Source organism: Struthio camelus, chromosome 4, assembly GCF_040807025.1.
Source record: "Struthio camelus isolate bStrCam1 chromosome 4, bStrCam1.hap1, whole genome shotgun sequence".
NCBI lineage: Eukaryota > Metazoa > Chordata > Aves > Struthioniformes > Struthionidae > Struthio > Struthio camelus.
Window position 1 is genome coordinate 5,738,243 of NC_090945.1, and position 17,081 is coordinate 5,755,323.

Below are 17,081 nucleotides of genomic sequence, written 5' to 3' on the forward strand. Positions count from 1 at the left end.
ACGGTCGCCGCGCGGTAACGGTCGCCGCGCGGGGTTGGTGCCGGCGCTCCGCGGTTTTAAGTGCCACGGAAACTCGTAAAACGAGGAACTTCCGCCCTGCCGGGGTCGCTGCGCTGCGCAGGCAGAGCTTGGCCCTTCTGTTTATTCCTCTGAAAAGCGAGCGCTGAAATTACGGAGAGCGCGGCTCCTTTTTGAGGGGAAAATTAAAGGGTAACGCTCGCAAAGCGCGTTACCCGTTTCCCGCCGTGAGGAGAGAAACCTGGGCTCCGTCCTGACAACGAGGCGGGGGACGTGCCCTTTCTGTTAAACTGGGGCGGGGGGGCTCCCACGCTTTTCTGCCCGATTTGAAAGGTCAAGTCCAGATCTTGGGCCGCGGCCAGTGCTTGCTGTTACAAAGCGTTCAGCGGCAATACAGGCGCTGGGTATTACTCTCCTCCCGTGTCATCGTCGCGCACAGGACGTGGCCTCGGTTGTGCCGGTTTCTATGTGAGGGGACCGATCTGACTTTAAAACGGTGGCAAGTTTTGAGGGGGCAGATGCGAACCCGCGCACCGCAGCTGCTGGGCCATGACTGCTCCCGTTTGGGTGCCAAAAGTACCAGGAGTAGGAAGGGCAGGAGGGCTCGGGAGCAGAGGCGAAAGCTTTTCCTCCTGTCAGGATGTGCAAGTGAATGACGGGTAGCTCCAGGGTCAGGCACGAAACTGGACCTTGCTGCGTGTCCTGCGTTAACTCCTTGTGCTACAAGCGCCCCGAGAAGCTGGCCCCTTGCTTTGCGGTGGGGCCATTGGATTTCACCCGTGTTGAACATGAAGGAGTACCCAGGGATCTCTGAGCTCGCGTCTCTTTCTCTGAGGCCAGACTTTCAGTTTCGCATTTCTTGCCACCTTTCTGATGTTTCCGTGGGTGTTTCCTGAGCTCCTCTTGCCTCTCCTCTGCTGCAACGGCCAGCGGGGCGGCTAAGCCTTTCGGGAGGGCAGGTGAGCTTTTTGAGCCCCGTGGGACAGACTCGATTTCCTCCAAGGTTGCGGCTAACCCACATGATTGGTTCTGCGTAGTTTTTCTAAGGTACAGCTTGCTGTGTGACGCAGGCTACCCAACGAGGAGCCTGATGCTGAACGTACTCCATCCTTGAGATAAGTTGGCCTGGTCTCTCTAAAAAGGAGGAAACATCGTTCTGAACTTTTGCACCTCCTCTGGATGAAAAGTCTGATTAACATAGGAAACATAGACACACTGTTACCAAGGATTAGCAGCAAGACAGTTTTTCACCTGGGAACGTAATTAAAAAAATATTTATTTTTCATCGTTTCAGTATACATGTATTATTAACTCACTTGTCCTTTACAGTTTTGCAGCATAGCACTACTATAAGATTAGCAATAGCAATGCTATAAGATTGCCCTATTTTATATAATAGCCCTGGTAAACACTAAGCCACATTATAGTATTTTATATTTTACAATATTCAAATTGTATTTTATACAATTTTTTTTTATCAAAAATTGATTGCCTGTACACTGATGTACCAAATGCAGCATAGCATACATTACAGTCTTGTCTTTTACAGTTAACATATTTGCTTATAATCTGGTATTTTATTCATCTCATGGCCAGCTCTGAACTGCTACTGAACCGCAAACATTTCTGTTTACTGCAGCATGCCGAACCCTGTTTTCTTCTTCTGCAAGCTTTGGACACGAGTATTTATGTTTTTCTCATTCCTAAAAATGCTGTTAATCCTGTTTCTTCTCCCATAATATACAAACAATTCTCTACTCACTTTACTGTCTTCTCCCTGGTGGGTGCAAGAAATTTATGTTGTCATACACTAATCAGCAGTATTAACAGCTGATAAGAGAAAGCCATTTGGAATAAAGCTGCAAGACACAGAAATTTAAAGACAAAATGTCTATAGTTATTACTTTGCTAAGGTCTGGAGCAATTGAATATGCGAGAGTGCCTGCTCCAGACAGCAAGGACTGGACTTAGTGCACACGGCCAAATTTGGAAATAAAGCCGAGAGAAAGTACTTTGCATGTAAGAAGTTGCTGTCTCAAAGCATTTTATTTTACTTTATTTTACTGCTTTTAATCTGCTGTCATTCCCTAAAAAGCCACATACAATTTAATGGGATTTTAGGAGGTTGAAACATGAAATCACCTTTTCTGGGATTTTTAGCACAATAAGACAAACCAGTGGACCCCTATGGGGTTTTTCATTTATGATGGAAAGGCAGAGAATTTCATTTTAGGTACTGAGGCTGCACTTTGGTATTCAGCTACCAGGAATACCAAAGTCAGTCACAAGAAAAGATCAATTTCCTTGACTCTCATTGGATAAAACAGACAGACTTGTCACACTTTTGCTTCCCTGAAGTGACTTAGGAAATTAAAGGGTTTAAAATACCGCAAACGCCTACGTGAACTTTCCAACTATAAATACATTTAAGAAAGAAAAAGGAACTATCCCTCTCTATATATATATTTATATTGATAATCTTCTAATTACTCTTAAAGCTGCCCATCATTTGCCATGGCAGTATCCACAAAAGCTAAGCCTTCCGGGAAGTGTTCAGAAATTCCTATCACCTCTCCAGAGTAGAGAACTTCCTCCTAACTTGTAAAACACAGTCAATAGAGCTCTGAGCACTCTCTCTGTGTTTCTGTATATATGTAAAAAGAAGAATCCTGAGGTGGTATGAACGTGTACCCAAAGGGTTACCCAGGTGACCTTCTTTACCCTGAGCTGATAGCCAGAAATGGAGAGGAGGCAATCTCTATGGTTTTGTGAACAACTGAGGCCATAACATTAACCACTACAGTCATAATCCTCTGGTTATTTCATAGCACCCCTGCAGCACAAAACTTCCTTGGGTCCCCTGATTTTCATATGTTCATACACTTAGATTTTCCGTTTGGTCATTTGTTTGACAGGGTTTTCAGAAGATTATTTTTAACTCCGAATTGCCTGTACTTGCGGCACTTTGGAGAACTAAATAGCCCCGTGATAAGGTTATACTTTCAGCATGGGAACGCGGGCTCTTGGACTCCAGGATGATAAATTGTTTCATCTGAGAGTTTTACAAGGGCAGCTTGCGGCAAGTGCACTCAAGAACAGACATCTGCAGTAAAAATGATCATGTGGCTGGTCTCAAGGTCTCAAAAGATTATGATACAGCGTTAAAACTAAAGTCCAGTTCTTTTTATTTATGATTCCTGAATTAGTCAAATTTTCAAGCTTTCCTGATTTTTTAATAAAAGCGAAAAAACCAGGGGAAAAAAAAGCATTTTAAAGTGGAACTCTCAAACAACTCTCTCTGTGAAAAATAACAAGTATCCTGAGGCTTGTAGCAAAATCAGGTAACAATATTTACTAGCTGTTACCGAGTTGTGACATTTGAAGTACATCGTTACCCTGAATTTTAGAGGAGAAACAACCATCTAGACTTTTGCAGTAATGTCCATTTTTCCGCAAGTTCTACAAGTTCTCTGGTCAGCAGGTGAAATGCGAAAGAGCAATTTATGCTTCCACAATGATCGTAAATCACATTCAGTTCCTCCTGAAGCTCAGAGATGGCCAACTCGACAGATTTACCTGGATTCTCTGTCGAATTATTTTTCAGGAATGAAAAGGAAGCCATTTCTTCTTGGCAGTGAAGTAATTCCGGGAGAAGTGATGAATCGAACCACAACAAGCCCCGAAATCTTTGTTCTTCTACTTTTTTTGCTACTGAATTGTTTAGGAAGTGAACTATTTCGTACATCATGGCCACTTCAGTGCAGGTCTCAACAGCTCAGGCTTTAAAATTATAGGACTGAGGCTGTTGTTCTTCACTGTGCCCAGCACGTTTTTGTCAGTGACCAGAATAGTGCTTACAGCTTCTTCCTGACGAATGTGAAAATGCTTTTTCAGGGTTTCAAAATGCTCTGTACATCTCAGCGTCAGCTCCTGCAGCTTCTCGACATCTGCAAACTGGGCTTCCTCCAGGATCTCTCCTACCCAGCAAATATCAGGATGGGATCTCAAAACATTGAGGAAATCAGGATTTTTCTTGTGCTGGTCAACTGTGACTTTTGCAATGCCTTGGCACTTCCGCCTCATGTTTCTTATCTGTCACTTTGCGTGATGTTTCAGTTTTAAGCTCCTTGGCCGAGGGCCCATAGATTTCATTCAGTTTGGACAAGACCTTTCGGTTGAGTTCAGACAAAAGTTGGTTCTTCTCTTGGCCAGCAGCTTTATTTAAAGACATCTTTTTATCTCTACAAACAAAACTTTTGGCAGCATCAAAAATATATGCTCAAGACCAAAGGACAACGCCCGCATGTTTGCTGATGCACAAGTTTTCATGAAGGCTACCTTTGTAGAGATAATTTCCATTATAATCCACAGATACTCCTTTTTCTAGACACAGGAGCAAGCGTTTGGAAGGCTCCTGTACATGTTTATCACTTCTAGAATATTTTTCTTTGACGTTGCCAAGTCTTCCAGTGTATCTCCAAAATCAGCTCTAGAGGTAAATGGCACAGAGAGGGAAAAAATCAGCAGAATCTGAATTGCGCCGCAGAACTGCTTCGCGTTCGTCTATCTGTCGCTTCAGTTTCATGAGTGAATAGAGAGATACTTCTCACTGGCACATTTTTTCAAAGACTTCTGATAAGCCGCTGTGATAGCTCTGAAGCACCCTGAAAGCATTACATTTCAACTGTCTTTGGAAAGCTGGCTAAATGCTGGATTGCTTTTGACACCTGGATGGCTGACAGAGTAACTCCCCATACAGGGAATCATCCTACCAAAATAAATTGTGGAAAATGAGCTCATTTTTTAGAAAGCTCATCTTGTTTTCAACAAACTGGATGGTTTCCAGTTTGAGGAGCTCCAGCAGGGAGCAGACAGCTTTACTGCAGCTGTCGGTTGGGCCAGCGTTTGCTTTCTGCCAGCGAGGTGCGAGAAACCAGGACATGTTTGAATGGACGTCCTTGATCCGCCTCAAAAGTGCCGACGAAGGAGGGAAGAAGGTCGTTGCAGACCGCAGTCTGCTCCTCCAGCACCTCCAGAGATGACATTTTTGTTTCTCTCGCGTCATCCCCTCGGCGTTTAGACCTTTCCACTGCCTGCTTCACGTGATCTGCCTGCTTTCTTGCTTTCTTGGCCTTTTTCTTGCTTTTTTTTTCCCGCAAGAGGTGAGTGGAAGATGAGGCCTTCCTGGCTGCTGTGAAACTGCAGCCCTCAAGGTCACAGCTCTCCCACAACGTGTTGCGTATGGCCTTGTAGGATTTTGGTAGGGCGCCCCTTTGCCTCCTCTCGCCAACTTTAGCTACAATCTTCAGAGCTCTGCGAATCCTCCTCTGAGCTTTCCTCAGGTGAAACACGGCTCCCGCGATTTTGCCACAGAGGCGCTTGCTCTGGCACACAGCCACCTCGCTGCGGAGCACCTCGAGGGCGCTTCTCACGCGTCTCTCCGACCGGGCGAAGGCTTTCACCCGTCCCTCGGCCAGTGAGGTGACTCTGCGGGCAGGCGAGCCAGGCTCAGCTCCCGCCATGCGGGGATGCCGCTGTGCGCGGCCGTGCGCGGCTGTCACCGTGATCTCCAAGTTGGGCCAGGCTGCTGTCCCCATGGAGCGGCCGCCGTCACCCCGCGCGCTGCCCCAGGCCAGGCGACCCTGGAGACGCCGGTACACCCCATCGAGCCCCTCGCCGCCGGCATCCCCTACGCAGATCTCCACCTCAGCCCCCAGCCCCAGGCCCTGCAGAAGTGGCTCTGCAGGGTCCTCCTCCACCACCAGCGCCGCTCTGGCTGTCCTGCACGGGGTGTTTTGGGAGTGAGGTGTGGCCACCGTTGGTATTTCAAAGCTCAGGCCTGCAAAAGCATGCGTTTCTTCAAGCTTTTGGGGAAGAAAAGCTGCCTGGGGCTTCCTTTGGATTAAGTCCCTCCTGGGAACAGACTGGCAGCCGCCCGCGTCCCCACTGGCTTTGGTGCAGCCTCTGCTCCCCATGGGGTCATAGGGACGTGCTCTGTGCTGGCCGCGAGCCCCCAAGGTGCAATCCTCCTCCCGCACCAGCACACCCTTTCTCGCGGTTAGTCCCCGATCCCGAATGAGCCTCGAAGTGGCCAGGAGGCTTGAGCCGCTGTGCCTGCGAGGTGGAGAAACCGGGATCCGCCATTTTTCCGAAGCAGAAAAGGAGCCTCTGTCCAGGCAGGAATCCCACGTGCCCGAGGGGTCTTGGCCTCTTTTTGCACCCCGGGCTCTGGCCGCAAAGGCCTCTCCCCGCTGCATGCTCCCGAGGTGGGACGCCAAGCTGGAGCCCCGAGTTGCGTTTTTGCCAATTCCCAGCTGGAAAACAGGGCTGCTTCTCCGGGCTGGGAGCTGACAGACCCCCCTCGGCTTCCCAAAACGCTCGTGGATTATGGTGGCGCAGGCTCCTTTGCCAATCCTTCTCATGACTGTGCAGGTCCTTCTATCTCCTGGGAAAGCAAAAGGAGAAAAAGGACCCGGCTCTGGGCATAGGAGCTGCCACTATCCCTGGGCCGGCCGGGGCTGCTTGCTTTGTCCCGCAGCTACTCCGCACAGGGGTCTCTAAAGTTTAATAATTTTGGCACTAAAATCTTCTGAAAGCCAATAGCCATGAAGGCAAGCGTAAAGGGGCACGAAAGAAACGCTGGCTCTGGAGTATTGAAATGCTTGATTGGGATGCTTGGGTTCTTATTTTCAGGCTTTTTTAACTCTGTGGTAAGTTGCTCTTTTAGGGTCTGATGCAAAATGCAAGGGAACAAAAATTGCAATTTGTAACAGGAGCAACAGCAGGTAAAGCGCAGAGTAAATCGGATAAAGTGCACACATGAACCCCCCCCCACCCCCCCATAAAGCATTTCCGTGAGCCGTGCCGGAGCAGTTAGGAACTCCTTGGGGCATTCGCGGAGTATCCATTCCCACCTGGTGACCAATAAATTTTACTGCGCCTGCTGCGTATGGCAGGCATTGCTGGGGTTTCGCCACTGGTTTTGCAAGCGCATTGTATTCCTAGCAGTATACGTGCGTTTTAAGGGGAAGAAAAAAAAAATCACAGCAGTGAAGTCATTGCTTCTATCGGGCACTAAAAGAGCATGAACCAGGCCAAGCCCTCGCGCTGGGATCACTATAGACCGTCTAATAAGGTTGAGAGAATAAAAAACATGATGAAAAACTGAGCTACTGAGCTACTCTTATTTCCGGTTTTTAACTCTGTGTTATTAGTGTGTCGCATCACCTTAAACTACAGCTGTGCATCTTTGCACTGTTTTCTCTCATGAGTTTCTTAAGTGTTAACAATGTTTCCATGTGAGGATATAAAATGAACTTTCCAGCCTGCTTGCTAGGATTTGTGCTTGCACACTCTTTACTCAGCAGGCCGTCGAGAAAGGCTTTAAATAAAGAAAATCAGCTGTGCCCTGCAAATAGCAGTCTCTCCTTAGGGTGCCGGCGGTGAAACCGAGCACGGGGAGATGCCGGTGGACGGGCTCCCGCAGCCGTCCAGGAACCGGAATCGGGGCTGGGATGCAGGATGCCCCCCCACCCCCATTGCACCCCACCTGTGCCCTCACTCCACGTGCAGCCCCACGGCACAGGGGACACGCAGACCCGCGTCACTTCCCGCACCCCTGCGTGCTCCCGCGCTGTTGCATGCACTTGCGCCCCCGACCTACCTCGTCCCCGTCGCCTCACGCCTGCCGGCACCTCCCAGCCATCAGGTTGAGGCTGGGTGCGCGTGTGACAGCTGTGGTGCTGCCACGCGAGGGGCAGAGTGAGGGGGGGGCGCCTCAGGGGACGGGGAGCTTGGCGGCAGGCCAGCTGGGCCGCGTCCTGTGCCGGGAATGAAGCACAACATGGTAATTGGCCCCGGGGAAGCGAATCCGGGTTGGTGCGGGCCACCGCGGGGAAGCGCCACGCTGCTGGGTGGGTCGAGCGCGGCCCCGGACAGGCAGCGCCAGGCAGGCGACGCACACCAGGTGCGGAGGCGACGAGGAGTAAACGCCACGGCGAGCACTTTATTAAGCAGGGGCGACGGGGCGATCGGCCGCAGCCCAGCGACAGCCGCCGCCGCTTTCTGTCCGCCTTCGTGCAGACCCTGCTGCCTGCCTGCTTTGGTGGTCCGCCCCGCCACCCACCCTGGCGGCGTGGGCTCCTCCAGGCGACGAGCGCCCAGGTTTGCTGATCACGCAACTATGCTGCCGCTGCGCTCCTGCCCCCGGGCTGCCTGCAGGCTCAGGACGACGGCCCCGCGCCTGGGCTGCTGCCACACCAGCTCACAGTGGGACGGAGAAGCCACGGTGGGGAGCTTGCGGCAGGCTCGTGAAAGCCCGTGAGCCGCTGCGCCAGCCGCGACAGAGCCAACGTATTCCCCTCGCCTACGGCCGGGAGCCGAAACGCCTGGCCGAGGCGCTGCCAGAGGATCAGGTCGAGTTGGATGGCCCGCACGCTCCCCAGGCCAAGCACCCATGGAGGCGTGTGATCCGAGCCTGGAAAACCCATCCCGCATCAGTTTTCCAGCACTGGCTTAGTGACTATACCAGGATTTTAAAGCAAAAAAGGAAACACGTTGACCACGCAAACAGATCCTGCTGTAACTGCGATGGCCCCTCCAAGCGACGAGCGGAGCATCCGGCCATCGCACGCTTCCAGGCGACGCTGCGGGAACAAAACAAAAAGGGATTACGCAGGACAGCAGGGGCTAAGTGCCGGGCGGACGCCCCCGTGAGCCGCCCCGAATGGCCAGCGCCAGCCCCGCACCCGCCGCGAGCCACAGCCACCTCCCCTCCTCCCAAACCGCGGCGGGAGCAACACGTGGGCGTGAGCAACGCCGGCCCTGTTTAGGCAACCGTAGGCAGTTATATAGCCTGGGGCCGTGGCCACAAGAATTTATCTACCCTGCGAGCGGTCTCGAAGCCTTTAAGCCGATGGGAGGTTTGGAATAAAGCAAGCCGCCTGATCCCACGGCTTTTAAAAGCCACGTTCGCCCCAACACAGACCTTATGAATATGACATAGTGGTGGTTTCGAGGAGAAAAGGCCCCCGTACCTGGCAGCAGCTGCCGCAGGGCTGGGCTTTTGCCTCCGTGCCGGTCTGGCAGGGAATCGGTTGCTTCCCCCCACGCGATTCCCCAACGGCCCCCCTCCCCGTTCCCGCGCGGGGCTCCCTCACTTCCACAGCACTTCTCCTGCGCTGGGATTTCAAACCTGCGGAGCCGCAGGGAGAAAAGAAACCGCCAGCCGTGCTCGATGCAATCCTGCTGCCTGCCCTCGTCCGGCGAGGAACCGCAGGGACAGTCTGTGAAACCTTGACAAACTGGGGAAAAAGGCTGGCGAGACTTTTCCCTCAGATTTACTGGGAAAGCAAAGCAGCAGCCATCGCAGCCTGGAAGAAAAGAAGCCAAGAGAAAGGTTTAGTGCGGGAGCGGGGGAAGCAAAAGGGAATAACTCCCCGTGCCCCACGCCGCAGCTGGGACCGGTGGCCATCCCCGTCCCCCGTGGCCCTCAGCTTCCCCAGGAAACAACGTGGGGCATCTTCACTCGCGCTGCTCGGCTGGGACGCAGAGAGCGTCCCCTGACACCACGATGAGCCTGCGCATCCTGTCTGCCTCCCGGCAGCTCAGCTCCGATTGATTTTTGGAAGGGAGAGACCTGAAATCAAGTGGTTTTGGCCTGACAACACCCTCCCCCATCATCACCAATCGACAGGGACAGTTTTCAGCAGCTTTAGCCCCAGCCCTCCCGCAGGCTCCTCTGAAATACTCACCGGAGATACAGCTGCATTTTGAAGGCAGCAGAAAGCCCCCGAATGCAGCAGCCCACAACCTTTTTAACCAAAGAATAGTTTTTTTGGGGGGGAGGGAGAAAAAACCCTGAAATCTGAAGGTGTCGCGAGAGGTTTTGTTGGACAGCAAATGCAAATCCGGAGCGTTTGCTCCTTCCTTTTAGCTAATCCGCTCTGCTCATCAGACCAATCCCTGGAAACGCGTGCGAAAATGGGTTTCTTAGCCCCGTGTCAGCCCCACTTACCAGTGCGACGCCTCCGGTGTCGGGCACAGAGCTCCCGCTACCGCGTTGCAGCGTAAGGCCACACCGGTGCTGAACTGCTCTTGTGAAGGAGAGAGGAGTTTGCTCAGCCTCAGGCTGCTGCTGTCCGCGGCTTTGGGCTGCTCCTGCTCTCAGCGAGCTCCTCTCAATACACCTTTCCGTTCCTAAATGCAAAACACTGGCTTCCGCCATCACTTAACCTCAGGAAATCCGTCAGCAACAATTTAATCTCTTCACTGGGAAGCGGACTGAAACGCAGCAATCCCTCTGTTGCACGCTTACTGGAGAGCGTAAAGGGGAAAAGAAGACATAAAACTGAAAATGCCCCCGGGAGATGAACGCGAGGTAACTGAGAGCGAAACGTTTACATGCCGAGTCTCAGCTGGAATTATTTCCCCTCCCAGGCAGACACGTTTCCTTGCTGCGTTCACGGCAAGCGCCCCGACGAGGGACGCCACAAAGTCACGCTGGAGTGGCTGATCCCTGCAGCAGCCACCCGAGAAACCAGATTACAAGAAGCAGACCAGACAGTTAAGACTACACAAGTAAGCAAATTTATTTTAAGACGGAACAAATATTGTGGCAAACAACGATATGCAAATCCAGTTGGTGACAGGGGGTAAATACCAGACGCGGTTTTCAAATAGATATAAAATATATTCGGATTTTCCCTTTTCCAGAAAGCAGCTCGCGCGGAGATTTGGGGAGGGGGGCTCCCTTCACCCGGTGGGCCACCAAACGGCGGTGTCGGGTGGGATCTCCTCTGCCAGCCGAGATGCACGATGTTCGCCCTCGTTCCCAGGGTGGGGACGGCGGCGCTGGGGCTAAGCCCAATCGCTTTTGCCTCTAGTCTCCCCCAAAAGGCAACCTCTCCACAAGACCTCCTCCTCCCCGCCGGCTCCTGTCGGATCAACCTCCCCAGGCCGAATCTGCAAAGCGGCCGGGATGAAATCGTCTCCCAGCAAAAACAGGTGCTGCGGAGCTGCTTTCGGGAAAAGCCAAATAAAAGCACACATAGAAAACATCGGATTGTCAATGGTACTTTGAAACAAATTCAAGTTTATCGCTGTGAGTGTGTATGTGTGTGTGTGTGTGTGGTGTGTCTTACGTCGTACAAACGGACGGGAAAGACACGTAGACGTCAAGCTGCGATGAGCATGTCCTCAGTTAGCGTCCACAGGAGCACCATTGGATACGGGAGAATTAGCACCACTGAGTTGTGGGACCTAACTGGTAACACGCGTCACCGAAAAACGCGGCGGGGGGCGGGGGGGAGACACGGGACAGTCTGTTATAAACAATACAAGGCAATTTATGAGTTTTCATACAGTACAATACAGCCACTGATCAATTCACCCTTTCAGTACAGTACAGGACAAGTAACACTTTGCACCCTGTTAACACTAGCAAGGGCCGCGTCCCTCGCTCGGGCTTCGCGCAGGAGGGAGGTGGTGGCGGCGGCGCCGGGCGCCCGCTCCCGAAATCGCCGCTGCCACAGGCTGCCCGGGCACCGGCGCCCCCCTAGATCCCGACTGGCGGCACGTCCCAAACCCACCGTGCCGGCCAGCCGCTGAGCTGACGGGAAAACTCTCTTTTTAAAGAGATCCCAAAATTTGCGCTTCCTTCTGGCCAGTTTCGGTAAGAAAACACGCCGGAAGGATCCAGAGCTTCCTCCTCTTCCCGACGCACTAACGCAAGCGGGGACGGTACCGAGGCGCCCGGAGAAAGTGCGTCCCGGACGCCCCCGGCCAAACCCGCCTCTTACCTCCGGCATAGTGAGAACAGGGTCCATTGGGAAAGTGCTAAGTTACAGTACATTTGCATTTTTATATGTCAACTATTGAACAGCAAAACAGCTTGTTTGAGAACAGATTTAGTATCGTACAGTAAGGTTCACACTTAATTCTTCACCGTTTCTACACTGGTAACACATGCATTTTATTTCCGTTATTTTAATGCCAGTAGGACCAACATCCCTCGGAACAATGATCTAACATGAAACAAAACTTCCCAAGGAAAATATTAAGCATCACATAAGTTTCAGAAAACCTGTTCATCAGCATCACAATGTACTCAGATTTACATTTAGGATTTTTCATGCCATGACTTTAAAACACCTTTTGGTTAATATCCTGCAAAAAATAAAAATAAAAACAAAACTCGAAAAACAGAACCGCTGGGGAAAATATCTATCTATGTATACGCCCACATACAGCCATGCACGTACGCCCAGGCAGGCGCATGGGTACGTGCGCGTTTTGGGACTGCTTCCTGCAACGCACGGTTTTTTTTGATAAACTTGACTCATTTCAAGGCCGGCTATAGGTGTCTGAAATACTTTCCGAAAAGAACTCAAAACTACGGAAGGAAATTAAAAAGTCTCCTAAAAAGAACAGGTCAGTAACACAGTGTCTGTGCGCCATTACAATGCATTTTCCAGGAGCTACCTTAAAACCAAGCAATGAAAAATCCCTAGAAGAACTTCCTTCCTCTTAAAAGGTTCTTCCAAAGTAAGCGGTGCCACACTCTGGGGCATCGCGTTGTGCCGTGCAGCAGAAAACACTTATTTTTAAGCTCCCGAAGGACGAGATGCCAACTTGAAGGGGCAAAAGACTACGCCCGGGGAGGGGGGAAAAAAGGACCTGGTCTACAGTCCCCTCTTTCTTGCAAGCTTCATTTCCAAAGACTAAACGAGACTGTTTCGCTCACTGCGGGGTTACAACACGTGGGCTGAATTTTCAAAAGTGTAAGTCTACTTCTTAGTGAAAGCCGGCGGGATGTAGGCTCTAAATCACAAAGTTACTCTCCGGAAAGGCCGATCCCCGGGGTCCACTATAATTTGGGGGCTAAGATGTAGCAATGTTGCCAGATAGTATTTCTTTAAAGGTGGATTTGCAGAGTCAATTTGGCTGTTTAAAAAAAAAAAAAATCTCGATTCTATTTGTCATTACCACTTTAAAAATCAAATGATACAGAATATACGAGCGTAAGACTTCAGGCTGCTCAGGGTTTGTTGTTTTTTAATCACTCCCACTTCTGACTGAATACCCAAACCCAAAAAGGTCTATGGAAGAAAAAAGCTTAAGCTGGACCCAAGCAAGAACATCCTCCCAGCCTGGAGCCGGTCAGGAAAAAATTACTTCATCTGCTGAAAGAAACACAACCTCTATTCCTCCTTTTTCCTCTGCAGGTTCTTTCCACCACGTCCGCTTGCTAGTGGTGAAGGACAAGGTCCAACTCACTTTTCTCAGTTTACACTGATCCTGCGACTGACTGCTACAAACAGCGGCCCTTATCCATCAGGTCAAGGCAGAAACGGCCACCAAGGGGCACTGCCAAAAAAGGCTTCAATGGACTCTGTATAATAAACCAGGACGAACAGGAATCCGAAACGCAGATCTCCTCGCGGGAAGGACGTGCAGCACCCTCGCAACCACCGCGATGCCACGGAAAACCCGTCAGGGTGTGGAAAGAAGCAACACACCGCCAGCGGGTTGCGAGTTTACAGTCTGGGATATCAAAACCTGGAACTGTCTACGTGCCAAGGATCATTGCCCGATTTCATACCCCCAAGGATCACAGCTACGTTTGCCGTGTGGGACAAACCCTATCCCACCGCTTTCTTGCTGGCGAGGGAGCGCCGGTCACAAAGCAGCCGTACCTCGGTGTCGCACTGACTTAGCGAGAACGACGCATGCCAAAATTGCTCCCAAACGCGAAACCTGATGAACTCCTGCCACCGCTTTTGCGATTCAACAGTCATCGTTCTCCGACTTCTAAATCATCTGCAAGACTTTTGTTTAAAACCCCCTTTTTTGTAGTTTAAGCCCGCACGCTATCTCGACAGCACTTTCAGTACAGGCACAGTGATGGTTTTTATTGCGATGGCTTGAGCGCAGTCTTTATCGACGCCGGCACCTCAGAGTGGTTTTAACTTCACTTCCCATTGACCCACCCTGATACCGCAGGCCAAGCTCTCGTGTCAAAATGGAGAGCACCTGCCACACGCTTCTCGCTCGAGCCCTACGGCACATCCCATGGTCTGTGCAATTGGAAGTGTAAAATATACAATCCAGCTCCCTCCCGACCCCCTCTGTGACCCCTCCTGTATCTTTGGTGGTTTAAAAGCCATGCTCTTGGTCCTCTGGGCGACCTCCGAGTTCAGAGCAACCGCGTCCACCTGGACACCAGCGATTCAGACGTTCGTTCCGTTACCTAAAATCAGTTTGGACGGGTTTATTCCCCTAACGCATAAAATTGCTACCATATACGTAATGGAAATTAGGCACCAGACAGTGGTCACGCACACCTCAAAACGATCTTCTGAGGGCCCCTACGGCATTTCACGGCGCACGTAAGAGGCTGCGCGGACAGGGAAAAAACACGCGGTTCCAAACTCAGTGCTAACGGTACTTCCAAAAAGTGCAGTGCTCAACACAGTCAGGAGCAAAGTGACTACTAATACTTAAAGTGCTAGCTTGCAAGTCGGTTTGGTTCGGCGTCCAAAGCGCGGGGAGACTGTGCGCGGCAGGTAGGGACGAAAGCAAACCCGTAGGCAGCACCGCGACGGCACAGGCCGCACCACAAGGGCGGCAAATCGCACCACCGCAGAGTGCCGCATGCTGCTGCCGCTCGGCTCGGGGACGCCGGCAAGCAAACACCTCGACGCCACTTCGGGGACGATAAAGGACGGTTCCATTAATGCCATTAACACAGCCCAGCCGGGAAAGCAAAGGGACACCGCTTACCAGAAAAAACAAGCATCTCTCAGGACAGTTATGAGTCTTTGCTACTACGCTACTCCGAGTCTAGCAAAAGCAACCCCGGTGAGCCCGCCCGGCGTCGTGGCAAGCTTCGCCGGCCCTCGTCATGCAGCTTACGGAGGAGCCGCGCTGCCGACCGCCTCCTTTTACACGCTATCTTACACTTAGCCTATTTATTTGCTTATTCGTGTTTTGTTCTCGTTTGTTTTTTCTTCACCACCCTACCAGCGAAAGAACGTTCAATGCAGTGCCAAGACGGTGAAAGCAGCCTACCAAGCGTGACGATCCTAACGTCGGCTCTTCACTTCTGTAACGGGGAACATGCCAGAGAAGGACTTTGGATAAGCAGGTATGGCCTAAACGTGTCTAGCACCGGGTATTACCCAGCTACGAGAGAACGAATAACGAGCTGGGAAAAGGAAGCCGGAGAGGAGAGGAAGCCGTGGAAGAAGCAAGGAAGCCGAGCATAAATGTCGTTTGGCTCATCCTTTATATGGGCACGCAGGAATCACAGAAGGGCAATTTCTCTTCAAAAGAAAGGGCCCTAAAAAAAAAGGGGGGGGGCAGACCTGCACTCCTCAATATGCTTCAGTAGGCACCAAGAAAACGGTCACTGAACATCCCAAATGCCTTCCCAGGCCCTCACAAACACAACATGCGTCGTGATCAACCATCCCGAGCGTTTGCCGAGGAAACAACCGGCTGCCCCACACCTGGGGCACGCGATCCCAATGCAAATCTTTTTTCGGGGAAAGCTCCTTTCGAAACAGAAGTGCTCACCTGCCAGAGTTTGCCATCTGAGGCTCCTGCTTGCATTCGGCAGCGCTTTGCCCCTTTTGTGAATCGCTTTGGGACTGAGCACAACGGTTTGAAATGCGCTTTGTGTTTGCAGAGGTCCATTTCGGTTTAAAGCTGTCAGCGTTTTCACGGACCTAATTAGAGAGCAGACACTAGGGAGAGAAGGTTTTTCCAGAAGCAGACAACACATCTACTGCGGGAAAAAATTACAAAGGGTAACAAGTGACCTACAAAATAGGTCGCTCCCAAAACTCACCGGGGGAAAAGTGTCTGCACTTTCACGATACTGCTTTAAGGTAAACGATGCTGGAGTCTTCCAGGACAAAAAGCGACCGCTGTGCATCTCGTTGGGCAAGGCAGCGTTTTCCGTGACTGCTCTTATCAAATGCAATGTGTCGATCTCGTGACACTGGGTGATCATATATTACCATGTCATAACTTCTTATATCCGGAGACGCCTGGAGAACACTGCTTTCCAGTAACGCGGGCGTCAAAATGGAGACCAAACCCAAACATTGCATGTACTGAAAACTTGCTAGTGTGGAAACTGCAGTACCCAAATTGCTCATTTTCCAGGTCTTTTTATTGAATGTTCCTTTCTCACAGGAGAGTGTGTTAGCTCATGGTCTTACCTTCAGCTCAAGCTCTGCTCAGAGCTGTTTTTTTAAGAAATGAGTGAAATCGTGCTTCAGTCAGCGCACCAGATTTTCATGTAAATAATCTTGGCAACTTCTCCTGCCTCCAAAAATAGGACCAATTTGAAAGCATCTTAGAAGCAACGCTTTATTTTTGGATGCAGAGGCTTTTGCTGCATCGAAGCCTGCAGGTATCTGTATGCCGCAATTAAACGCAGACTTTCAGGGGTGAATAAAGTGATTCCCAGACACAGTGAAAAGCGACCCAAGATCACACAGTATCAGAGGCGTAACGCAAACGCAGGGCCATTTCTAATTATATGTGAATTAGCACAGCAGAAAACCAGACCTTACAGCGGAAGGCCAATTCCAGGAAGAAATCATCATCCATCTTCTGTACACACTCACACTTGGGAACTGCCTTCCACAAGCTTCACGCATGGGAAACTGCGCCCAACTCAAAAAAAAAAAAAAACAAAAAAACCCACCAGCTGTAGGTTTAACTCAACCCACAGTACAAAAATGAGACGTGGAGATTCGTGCTTTCAGTTTCGGGGAACAAAAAATCGTATGAGGTTTAAGTTATTTTTAAAAGAAAAGATGCTTTCAAGAAAAGCGTCGATGATGCGTTAACCAAACTGAAATTCCACAAACAGGCTTCTGACTTTCTGCGTGTGGTACGGTTACTTAAATAGAGATGAGAAACATCTTTTTTTTTTTCCTGCACAAAAATATCCTTCGTGCAGGATGATATAAACCCATCTTTTTTTGTACACAGTTGAAATAAAAAACTGTTATAAAACAATGACTCTTTGGAGTAGTTCAAGAAGGGGT

At 50.7% G+C, this 17,081-nt stretch overlaps 1 protein-coding gene across 6 annotated transcripts in view; it reads right to left on the reverse strand.

The window, feature by feature from the left end:
* Nucleotide 1: 1 nt before the first annotated feature.
* Nucleotides 2-17,081, reverse strand: part of PURG (purine rich element binding protein G) — a 40,370-nt gene continuing 23,290 nt past the window's right edge. For 5 of the 6 annotated variants that reach the window (XM_068941245.1, XM_068941249.1, XM_068941246.1 and 2 more), the window contains 3 exons: nt 10,034-10,215; nt 9,212-9,389; nt 2-8,663 (listed from right to left, as the gene is read on the reverse strand). In XM_068941245.1, the coding sequence (XP_068797346.1) occupies nt 4,896-6,440 (1,545 nt within the window). In that variant the 5' untranslated portion in view covers nt 6,441-8,663; nt 9,212-9,389; nt 10,034-10,215 and the 3' untranslated portion in view covers nt 2-4,895. Of the gene's footprint in view, nt 8,664-9,176; nt 9,390-10,033; nt 10,216-17,081 lie in introns of all 6 variants that reach the window. The other variant, XM_068941244.1, reaches the window with a different exon arrangement.